The sequence below is a fragment of the Mustela nivalis genome, assembly GCF_964662115.1.
Source record: "Mustela nivalis genome assembly, chromosome: 12".
In the NCBI taxonomy this organism is placed as follows: domain Eukaryota; kingdom Metazoa; phylum Chordata; class Mammalia; order Carnivora; family Mustelidae; genus Mustela; species Mustela nivalis.
In genome coordinates, this window is record NC_139031.1 from 45,689,355 (window position 1) to 45,701,703 (window position 12,349).

Genomic DNA, 12,349 nt, shown 5'->3' on the forward strand with positions numbered 1-12,349 from the left:
CTTCCACAGGATGATGGAAATGTTCTATTTGCGCATGGTCTAATATGGCAGCCAGCAACCACAGGTACTATTGAGCATTGAAATGTGCCTCATGCAACCAAGGAACTGAATTTATTTAAATTTAAATTTAAACTTGAAATTTAAACAGCTACATGTAGCTAGTGGTTACCATATTGGATAGCACAACTATCTATAATTAGGGCAGGGGCTAGGTCACTTAAATCTTTATGCCACTCTTGGCACAATATCAGCCTTGAGATCCAAGGCTCATGTAAAACACAAAGCACTTTATGACTGCTTTTTTGAAAATATTAAATAATTAAATAGAACAGGTTCCATGAAGCCAGACAAGGGAGGGGGGGAAACCCAGCTGTAAGAAATTCTCTAAGGATAATGCTACTCCTTAGGATGAGCCAGAAAAGGGGATGGAGGATGATTATTCTAGAAACGTGGGTCCTAGAGGTCCATTCCAGATCTAGCTCCACAGTCAACTAGCTGAACGGCTCTGAGCAGTTCTTGGAGCTCCTCTGAACCTGATTCTCTTACTTATATAATTCTGGAATCTGCTAGAACAACCTACAAGTCCCCTCCTCCCTTGAAACCTGTAATGAAATGTAGAGTCAAACCAGATCAGGAGGAAAAAAAAAAAACATTCTCAGGTAAGAAGTGTTGCACATGGTCTACCAGAACGCCTTCTGTAATTTCAGTTCCTATACTTTTCACTTAAGATAGAAGCTAACAAGTATAGAGTCTTCAGGCCGAGGATTCAGAATCTGAGAGTTTCATAAGGAGATCACAAGATTTGATGAGCACACACAAAATGGAATGCTTTTAAGACTCCCGTGAAGACAGTCAACTAAATGCAAAGTAACAACTATTCTTTTTTCTCCCCCCCGATCTTTTTCCTTTTATTTGGAAAATTTTCAAACCTTAGAAAAGTTGCAAGACTAATATGATGAACACTTACATACCCCTCACACCTCATGAGACTGTTCTTAAGTACTGATATCCAGAAACCCAATCCCCCAGGGGATCTCGCTACAGACCATTCCCTTGGTAACACCTCCCAGTCCCTAACGCTAGTGAGAATAAACTTTGGTCAGGTCGGAGGTGAGTCAAGGGTAACAAAATAAAGCACAACTGTATTACTGTATTTTCTCTGTTAACAATAAGCATGCATTTCAGCCTTAAATTTTATGTCAGACACTTTAAAAACAAGATAGAATAAAAAATGAACCCTTCAGGTTTCAAGACGAACAATCCTAGTCTTTGAAATGAAGGAGACATTGCTCCAATCCTAGCACCGGGAATCCAATCTCTGTGCCCCCTCTGAACCGATGCCTTTGTTTGCAAAGGGGATTCGTGGTCTACCTCAGAGAAATACCCCGAGGATTCCATGTAAACAGAGTGAGACATAAAAACCATTCAGAATTGCTAGCTGCTTTTCCAGTTTACTAAGCCTTTTCCCAAATACTATACTTCAGGAATGACAACCGTGTGGGATGAATCCACCAGAAATCTGGTTTAAAGACAAGAGAGGGGCGCCTGGGTGGCTCTGTCAGTGAAGCATCTGTCTTTGGCTCAGGTCACAATCTCAAGTCCGGATGGAGCCCTTTGACAGGTTCCCTGCTCAGTGGGGGAGCCTGCTTCTCCCTCTCCCTCTGCTGCTCCCTCTGCCTGTGCTCTCTCTCACTCTCTCTGTCAAATAAATAAATAAAATCTTAAAAACAAAATAAAACAAAACAAAAGCAGCAAGAGAACGGAAGCTCAAAGATGTTCAGGGCAGGAGGAGGTATCGGCATCTACTGAGCAGATAGGACAGCCAGGCCTACAGGAGGCCATCCTTCCATCAACCCTGTTAATGCTCACGTCAATTCTGGGAAACAGGCTGTTATACCTGCTGTTTGCCATCAGGTTTTAAAGCTCAGAAAGGCTGATTTCACCAAAGGTCACATCGTTAGCTAGTTGTAGGGCTTAGTTAAGTATCTGGTTTAAATGCCTACATTAACCATTTAGAAACTTCCGCTAAGGGTTCAAGAGTCTTGGTTAATGGTTTAAGGGTCATATTTAGGGCTTCAAGCTCTTTAAGAGCCTAGTTAAGGGTTTAGGTGCCCTGGTCAACGCCTCGGTCAAAGGTTTCAGTGTCCAGATCTTCTGACTCTGAGGTTAGGGCTCCTCCTGCAACATGTAACGAAGACACATTTTGGAACATGAGGTTTCTTGCCAGCTCAAGGATGTAGACTGCTTCTCTACATCTAGTGGATTCTGCCAGGCAAGTGGCATGTAGCCTTTCTTGAAAAAGTGTTCTCCCCAGCAGGCCCACCAAGGCAAGTGGTAGTTGGCAGCCCACACAAAATACATAGACGATGTCTCAATTCCAGGAATCTTAACCAACGTAACCTCCGACCTTGGGTGATTATATTTTAAATAAGGCTATTCACTGAACACCTTTATTAGAAAATGTCTATGGGAACTTAGGCATTGGATGATTTGAAATAACTCTTGCGATGGCTGAGGTTGGGTGATTTGGACAGGCCAAGCTACTGAAGCAAGGCAAGGCTGTAATTAGACCATGCTGTAAAGACTGTTCAAAGATTGGACCCCACAAAGGTGTTCGATTAATAATAAATGAGGAGAAAAGCAGGCTATTTGCACAAGCAGCTGGTGGATGGCTCTCCCTGGGTACAGAGCCGCAAAGTTTTATCGTCACTTGGCAGTGCACGCATGCCAAGTCTTCAGCCTCAGATCCCAGGGAACAGACACATGGGTCTGGTTGCAGACCAGACTGCCTGTGGGACCAGCACATTCCTAACTGGATTTCCCTCTAGTGATGGAGACTTTAAATAAACCTCTGCTTTTGTTAGTAACTTTGAGACACGTGAGTTTTTTCTGTCACACCAACCAGCCTGCACCAGAGATACAGGTATCCATCTTGATCCCCTGACCAGAATCCATGCAAGCAACACAAAACCAGCTTCCATTCCCACTCAGCAAATGGAGAGAGAAGCAGGAAGCTGCTTAGAGGATTTGGAAACTAATAGTCAAGTAAGGACCAAATGCAGGGCTGATGAAAAAAAAAAATTCTAAATAGAAATCTGACCAACATAATTACATGAGAGAAAAGTAAAAAGAAGAGAAGAAAGAAAGGAAAGAAGAAAGTCATTCATTTTGAAAATTAAATGATACACATCAGGAGTCATGAAATGTGAATACATTCATAAAAGATACATGATGGGTGGGTGATAGATGGACTCTATCAATCACAGGTCTATCACTAGGTCCCTTTCTCTTTCTCTGCTTCTAACTATCTTGGCAAGAATCTTGATCTCTTGGCAGATAACTCTTTTCCAAAACATACCAACGTGACACTGCTCATGCATAGGTTTTCCAAACCCAGTGTCCGATTATTTTCACCATTGCACAAAAACAGGAGATCCCGCAGAGCAGCAGACGGCCTTCAGCAGGCTGACACCCGGGCCAAGCCCCAGGTTGCAGCTCAGAGAACACACTGTCCAGTTGAATCCCACATGGACTGGCCTCAAAAAATACCTGGTGTTTGTGTCCCCTAAAAGTTGAAATGGCAGTGTCTTTGAAAACACTTCACGGGGTTTGTGGGAAAGGTGGGGGGGTGGCATTTTAGCAAGAGTACACCTATCAGTGGGCCCTTGTCAAACCCGACAAGCAGGTAGTCATGCCTAAGAAAAGTCTGTCCTCTCAGATTCGTATCACTGGGTTCATCTGGGTTCCCACAAAGGAGCAGTGAAAAAAATCTAGTAAGTAAAAATGAGGTGTGGGAAGGTCACCAGAATAACAGCAAAGAACAACACTCTTCATCTGAGTGAATGATTTCTTTCAGGATATTAATTTCAGCTTTGTGATTTTTTTTTAATTTGCAATTTTTTAGAAATCACAATTTTTTTGGTGCTTTAAAATAACAAAAATAATCAAATCATTCTGACTCTCTAGGTGATTATGAAATTAAATTACCAGTAGTTATCACTAAAACACAGGTAAAGACCTTTATTTCACACAAAATTGAATATTTCTGAATAATTCGGGGGTCCAAAAGTAGACTTCTCTGAATGACTGTTTCAACAAAGATATTCTGTTTTGCAGTATTAGATCCATGGAGTTTCTAATTACACATTGGCAGCATTATCATAGTTCAGTTTTAACCTTCTGCATCTGGGGGTATAAAAGATTTGTAAATGTCACTGGTTCTGACCATCCAATAATGAGTAATGAAAATTTCTATATATCACTTCTAGGATCAAACCGGTATGACAGCAGAAAATAGCATTATTTATTTGGCCCACATTATTATTGTATAAAATCTGGGGAAATAAATCCCTCAATTCATTTAGGAATGTTCTTTTCCTAATTAAGGTTTCAATGACTCTACACATAAATACTGATTTTTACCTTTTTCCATTTGCATTGTAATTTAAAGTCTACATTGATTTCATTTCTATAATACAGTGTGTTTAATGTTCTCAAATCTTAACAACTTCTTATCCTGGGTGTCCCTTTAATATTTAATTTTTACCTTGTTCAGTTACTGGAAAACATCTCATAGCTTTTTTATTTATTACTTTACTTGAGTTGATTTCTTTTCTTTCTTTCTTTCTTTCTTTTTTTACTCTGTGAAATTACCCATTTTGCAATCACATCACTAAAATGTAAGAAGTTCTTCTTTCAATTATAAAAGCCAGTATTACCCATGATTATTAGCAAAACTATTTTGCAAATCAACCACTCTTTATTTCAGAATACAATCAAGTACCACAGGCTAGAGTAAAAAGCTTAAGGATAGCAATCTTTTTTTTTTTCCATTTAAAATAATAAACGTAATCAAACCTTCCTGCCAATCTAGGTGATTGTGAAATTTAATTACTAGCAGTTATCATTAAAACAAAGCCAAAGCAATTTCTTCCACACATAATTGAATATTCCAGAAGAAAATTTCTGAACAGTTCTTGGAAAATGTATTTAAAAATTAATTTTAACCTGATTATTTCATTTGTTATGTCTCAGTTGGTAATGCAGAATAAATGACACACTTGGGTGTTGTGGTTCAACAACAGCAAGTGAGAACATATTCTCAGGAAAATCAGATAACTTTGAGTTTACTACTGAGTGAATTATCAGATCTTTACTCTCTGTGCAAACACAACCAAACCTAAATCTTCCACATCTATTCCTCTAAGAGAGGTTTAACCCATATTATTTGAGTTCACCTCTCCATATGCTACTCACTACAGAATCAACAGTTTCTTCTTTCCTGCTCAATTGCCCAAGTATGTCCTAAGGCTTCCAGGGAGCTGTTCCATCAAACCCACTGCTACTCGAATGGAAAGAAAATCTCCTACCTACATCAGCAGCACTAGTAAGTGATCTAGCTCCTCTCTGCACCATGCTGCTAATGGGTCTATAGGTATAACCATCCAGAGAAGAGATAGCACCTTCAAAATGGATCAACGGCAGATATAAGGAAGTTGAGAATTGGGCCATGGACTTCCCCACCTCTAGGCCCTTGGAGGTCTTCCCGAAATGCTCTTCCTCTTCCTGAAATGCCTTTCCTGCTATCTGGGGGAAAAAATCTCACTCATCCTTTAAGCCCCAACTCATAGGCCACCTCCACTGACTCCTGCCTACTGAAGGAATGAATCACTCTCTTCCTCGCACTCTCCTCCACATAAGTCATTCTACCCAACAGGAATATAGATTACTATTTGTCGTCCGTCTCTGTGGCTGGACAGTGAGGGAAAGGATCCTAATTCATCTTTCTATTCCGAACTCTTGGGACAGTGCCCGAAACCTAAAATATACTTAATGACTGCTTATTTAATGGACCTCAGACCTCAAGATCAAATTTAACATGCAATGTAAGAGGCAAATTTTATGTGTGTTGGACTTATTTCTGTGCCTAAAGTCTGAGCCATGAAATGCCTTCTATGTCATTCCTCAAAGGAGCAAAATTTATTAACACCAAACATTGACTAAGTGCCACATCCTGGGCTAACTGGTCTACACACTCTATCTCATTTAAACCACATAGCATTCCTATGAGTAAGTCCTGTTATTAACATTAGCCTTATCTACAGATGAGGACATTGAGGCTTGGAGAGTTGAGCAACTCACTCCAAATTACCCAACTGGTAAATGGGGGCAGCCAGAACTCAAGAACAATAATCCCAGAACTTTAGAACTAGAGGGGATCCTAAAAATATGTTCCTCAATCAGCCTCCTTGAAACTGACGTTTAGAAACTTACTTCTGGGCACATAATAGGCCCTATGCGGAAAAAGGTGATCAATACGTTGATAGAGTGCCCTATTTTCTCATATAATCTGGCCTTTGCCTGGGAGAACGCAGCTGCCACAACAAACAGGCTCTATTCTTTAATGCCCAACACCTCTCACAGGTGTGAATTGCTTGTGTTGTCTGAATTATTCATGATCCACACGATGGGTAAGTGTGCGTAAAAAGAGAACTACAGCTTTTTGTATTTTTCAAGACAAAGCATCTGATTAATTGGTGTATTAAGCAATATAAGCTCATAGGCCAGTCTGATCCACAACAAATAGTATACCCATGCCCACTTTTTTGAATTTTGGTGTTCACGTAATTTCCCAGTTCCCATTAGGATTTAAAACAGTGGTAACTCAAGCAGGAAGGAGACCCATCATAAGCATCTCCATCCTATCTGCAAAGCAGTTACCAACATCTAAAGCTCGTACTGCGTGGCTTCAAACCCATGTATTTTTCTGAAGCCCGAATTCAATATTTCTATCAGGTTCCTTAAGCTACACCAAGATCTGAATGTTCAGATGCCACAGCATCTGTAATTTATGCCATCAGTAAATCTCATAAGCATACGGCCTTCTTGTCTTTTTTCCATTCTTCTTTCCTGTGGCCACCTCTCCACCCACCCAGTCCCTTTTCTAGTGGGCAGCTTTCCGAGAGGGCTAACCATATGCTAATCGTAAGCCAACATCACTGTATTTTAAATTCAATGTTAGTCGACCAAAATGAATTGAAAAGCAGCAGCAGTGGTTTGGGGGTACTAAAAATACGCTGTAACATTTGCTGAGTTCTCAGAATTAAAACCACAGGCAGTCAACTTGTTGCTGCTCTTAATAAGATATGACTGTTCTGCCCCATTGGCTGCTACTACCAGCAACTTGAACTCTATCATATGCCTAACAACACTGTGCTTTTGATTAGTTGGCAGTGATCAAGAAAGGAGGTGCCATTTCCCAGGAACTGAACCTGCCAAAAAAGATAACAGACGGCTTTCAAGGGATCACCTTGTGCCACATCACAATCGTACCTTGGTCAAACTCACCTTGCATTTATGATTAAATTAGTTACACATCTATAGATATGGCTTATTTATGACAGGTTTGCTGTCCAGTGGTCCCAACCAGGTGATTGTTCTCGGAGTTTAATGTCTGGGTGATTGTAATAAAACACACACCCACGTGCGCGCACACACACACACACACACCCCCACACACAATAGGAATTAATACAATATTAACATATTGAGTATTTTCCTGAGGATTTCAAGACCCTCTTGACCCCGGACGACTGTATACTACACTAAATGTCTTATCAGCTATGCCTTTAGGGTTTGTCATTAAAGTTTTCAGGGACCAGAGAGGTAGAAGAATTCTACCTAATGCATCATTCCGATTAGAAACCTGTCATACTCAGAAACCAGAGGGTCTATTTCTATTGATTCCTATTCCTTCAGGCTCATTAGCAGTTTTTTTCTCTTCAACAGACCTGTCGATCAACCATAGAAAAAGCTGAAAGAAGCCCTCCCTTTGCTCAGCCACACTTGAAAACAAAATGTATGCCCGGAAAGTAAAATTAGAGAGTATTATAAGAAAATGTCCAAGAGGCCACATAGGAAAATAATCACACACACACACACACACACACACACACACACACACTTGTAAACCGGCAAATTGTCAGAGGTTGGGCTCGACCTTCCTTCCTCTAACTCGCTTCAATCAGGACCAGAAACACAGAAACCCTTCATTACTTCTATCTCACACCATGCCCCAAGCTTGTGTCTCCACGGAGCTAATTTCTGAAACAAACAAAGAAAATCAAGTCTGCGAGGAGCGGGGGTTTTCTCCTCTCTTCCTTGGATTTGGGCATCCAGCCCGGCGGGCGCCGCACCGCAAGCCAGTCCCGGCACCCAGCGGCACCCTAACCTTCCGCGCCCCGCTAGCCCAGGTTCCCGCTGCGCCAGAAAGTGCGAGCCCGCCCTGCTCCTTTCGCTTCTTGCCCGCTGCTCCCCAAGTCTCCAGAACCCTCGCGTTCGCACACTAAGGACGCCAGCGCTCTCCCACCTCTGCGCTGTCAGATGTCAGGCGCGGAGGTGCTGTGGGCGCCCCGGGTGCTGGCAAACCGAACCAGTGTCCCAGGGGCGCCTGCCCTCACTCCGAGAGAGGGGGCAGGACGGCCACAGGTAGGCTCTACCCATCCCGGGGCGCCGGGCGAGGGCGGGGGGCGAGAGAGCCAACGCGGCAGCCTGCGCCCGACGGGCTGAAACTCACCGGAGGACACCGAGGAGCCGGACAGGCTGGAGTTGCTGGACGCTGCCATCTCCGCGCGCTCCGCGCGTCGCTGCTGGCTCAGCCCCGGAGCGGACGCCGCCGCCGCTGCCCTAGCGCGACCGCTCGCAGCCTTCGCGGCCCCCAGCCCATGGCAAAGTCCTGGGGACGCGCAGCAAAGCACCAGCCTCCGGACTCTGCCTGCACTTCCTGCTCCACCAGATGACGCGCTGCTGCCGCCGCTATTTATTTGTGGTTTCCGTCCCTCTCGGCGCCTTTGCACGCTCTTCTCCGCGTGTCGGGGGGCTAGGTAGGAGCCGAGGGAGGCCGAGGGGCGGCGGGAGCGGACTAACCGTGCCTCCAGTCGAGCCCCAGCTGTGGTCTGCGCTCCTCCGCGCGCGGCTGGGACCACAGCGCCCGGGCGGCCCGGAGGCGCCCCGCCAGCTCCTGCACCCTCCCCTGGGCTCCTGCCTCCACAGCGGCACTTCGAGCAGCCCGGGCAGAGGCGGCGGGAGCCAGACAGACAGAGCGACCTCCCCCTTCTCCCTCCGCCCCAACTCCGCTCGCGCGCACACAAAGGAAGGAGAGGAGACGCGGGAGCTCGGGGGGCTGGTTCAGCTGCCGCGGGCTTGACAGCTTCTGCGACTGGGGCTGGAAGAGGAGGCTGAGGACTGCAGGGCGTGGGGTGCGGGGGGACGCTGGACCGGGACGCGGGACCCAGAGGTGCTGGGGAGGTCGCCGGGGGGGGGGGCGTGGGGCAAGCGCGGCTGCGGGGCGGGCGCAGCGCTGCCCCACGGTTTGGAGGCAACCCGGGTGGGGAGTGGGGAAAAGGTGGTGGGTCTCGCTGCCGGTGGCCAGGCTAAGGAGCGGCGAAGACAGCCGGGGTGGGGGATCCAGAGGGCGAAGGCGAGGTCACTAAGGACACGATGCTAGCTAAAAGGGGGTCTGGGATGCCAGAACGGCTCTGAAGAGCTTCTTCCACTCCCCTCCAAATTGTTCTTTGTTACTCTGGAGCTGATGGTCCCTAACCCTGCAAGAAGGTGTGTTTTCTAAAGCACCGTCAAAACACCTAGCAAGCCCCATCCAGCCGCATTTAAGTACCCCCAGCCACGGACAGTGATTAATGGGTCCACTGGGCTTTTGAGGTTGCCCTTCAAAGAAATAGAGATGTTCCAAATATGTCATCAGGCCCTCACAAAGCAGGGTGTCAAGTGAAGGAGGTTGTCTGACTTCGTCTGGTAAAGGATCCTCACAAAAGACTTGGCAGCAGGTCCAACTGTGCCCTTTCAGGAAAAGGGATTGCTTAGGTGTGTGAGAGAAAGAGACTGGAGCACAAGGTGTGTACCTTCCCCCTGTATTTAAACCTAAATTAATTTCACTGGGAGGAAATATCATACGGATTTTTTTAAAAAAATCTATTTCACGCTCCCAGCAGGGTAATCGGTACTTTCAATCCTGAAGCAACAGAAAACTGTGAAATTTGAACAGAAATTGTTAGATCAAAGGAAAACGCAAACATTAAAGGAGTGAAAGTACTCTCATTATGTAGCAAAGTGGAAAGTGTTCACATTGGGGTAGTTCAATTTTTAAAAACATGGTTAAAAGGACAGAGTCAATTTAAGAATTATCAGGAGTGACACAGGAACAGCAGATAGTCCTAGGGGGTCCACATCAACCATGCACCCAATGCACAGTGACTGATAAATGTTGAATAATCGTAATATGCACTCATGTCACATTTTCCAGTTGATTTAAACTTTTTTTTTCTAATTCCCTTCGGGATGCCATCCTAGTACATCTTCCCAATGAGTCTCTCTCTCTCTCTCTCCCCCCCGCCCCAAAATACAGTTTTCTGAATAGTTGAGGGCTCATGAGCCCGCCTCAGCCACATTGAGTCTTCCTGACCCTCATCTATATGGAACCTGGAACATTCCTGCCTGGTATAGGGAGACCTGAGCACCAACCCCCCTCCCCTCAACACATACTCCTTTTTCTCTCCTTTTGTGCAATGCAGACTTGATGCAGCCTAACCTGGAGTCCTTCAGGGATATATGGCCTTTCACAACACTAATCTCTCCATCAGAACCGACTTCCTGTTCTCCCAAAGTTCTTCTGATCAAAGGCACATCTACTTCATTAACTAGTAACCGATGTATCCCTCCAGATCTTTAGATGGTGGACTGACCTGCCTAGGTCACCTAGTAGGGCTGACACCCTCCAGGCTTTGAAGACAAAAGACAACACAGGAATTCATACTCTGGTTCCACCACTCACTAGTTACGTGACCATGAGCAAATCACCTACACTCAATGAGTCTCAGTTTCTCCACCTGCAACCCAAATCTTGATACTATAGGGTGTTATGAAGATTAAATGAAATCATGTGTATAAAGCCACAGTGTACCTGGCATATAGTTTGTGCTGTGATTATAAACTGTGCCCCGGAAAGGCCAAATCTATGATTTGACCAACTTCTGCTTTTTCCCACTACATCTGAAGATAACTAATCAGCATTTACTTGTTCCACCAGGGGAAATATCTAATCTTTGGCCCAAGGTTTATATCTTTCTTGTCCCAAATTGAGTAATACACAACAGGTTTCATTATTCACCTCTGAAGTCTTGCAAAATGATGTCAAATTCTATTTCTGTAGTCAGATGATAATATTTACCTTCCCAGAACTTTGCAGTCATTAGTTAGGGAAGGTAAAGCAGGCCTTGTGAAGTTGATAACTTTTATTATCTCAGATGGACTTGAGATAATATAAAGGGAAGGGACAAAGGGGAACTTGCTGTGAAGGTACTACTCCACAGCCACTCTGTGCTATATAAGAGTGAAATGAAACAGAGACGAACTTTTTTCCACTGGGTTCAGAGCCCAAAAGAAGGATACAAGGATACAAGGTCAACAAACATGCTTACTGAACAAAAACAAGATGACTGGGGAAGCTTCGTTTGTTGGTAGAAGATGAACCATAACTCCAAGGCCTATTATTTTGAAGAACAAATGGAGAGCTCCGGGTTCAGAACTAAAATCTGAAAGTTGATCAATAATTTAGATTGTTAAAGCCACAACGGAATGGAGAAAACTCAGCAGGCATGATCACTCGCTATCATTTTTCTTAGCTTCAGAGCCCTAAAGGCTGGCTGTTCCTCGCAAAAATGTTTATGATATCAGAAAATTAGCAGGAGGTGGCTGAAATAAGAAGTTAACCTCTCCCCAGCAGGCTCATGCACCTGCTTGTGGACCTGCCAAAGCAGTTCTCCAAATGAAACAATAAGGATATTCGTTCCTATATTTCACTCATTCATTCATGGGCATTAACTCCAGCTAATGCCTATTTGTCAGTGGAAAAGCGAACACTGGTGCTGCAAAAATCTTAGGCCTCTTTGAAAAGTAGGATTTTTTTTTAAAGATATGTCTACCTTTTTTCTTCAAATATGAAAACCCTCATGGGACGAAAGGAGTTTTGTTAATAATTTGGTCTACTGAAGATTGTTAACAATTACCATTTTGTTAGCATGAAAGTTACTTTAGCATCTAAAGGCTTCCCACCTTCCCTCTCCAAATAGATTTCCTGTTCTCGCCTTCACACACGTGACCCCTTCTCACTGTGCCCAGTACCACTGAGGGCTGGCAGCACTGGCCTTTTCCCGTGCTCTCCTTGCTGAGCATCTTACACTGTGAAGGAGTAGGTAGAATGCCCCTTTTTGGAAAATCTCCCCTGTTCCCAAAGCCAGAAACCAGCTTTCCTTCTATTGAATTCCTCTAGTCTTTC

General features: G+C 44.4%; 1 protein-coding gene and 1 long non-coding RNA gene across 3 annotated transcripts in view; one reads left to right on the forward strand and one right to left on the reverse strand.

Annotated features, from left to right (window-relative positions):
* The window catches only part of CHN2 (chimerin 2), a 290,676-nt gene extending 280,755 nt beyond the window's left edge, over nucleotides 1-9,921 (reverse strand). Inside the window, exon 1 of the mRNA XM_082692873.1 lies at nucleotides 8,576-9,921. Coding sequence (XP_082548999.1) covers nucleotides 8,576-8,624 — 49 coding nt within the window. The 5' untranslated portion in view covers nucleotides 8,625-9,921. The remainder of the gene's footprint in view (nucleotides 1-8,575) is intronic.
* Nucleotides 7,993-12,349, forward strand: part of LOC309845207 — a 48,304-nt gene continuing 43,947 nt past the window's right edge. For both annotated transcript variants that reach the window (XR_014301102.1, XR_014301103.1), the window contains exon 1: nucleotides 7,993-8,487. This is a non-coding gene — a long non-coding RNA (uncharacterized lncRNA). The remainder of the gene's footprint in view (nucleotides 8,488-12,349) is intronic.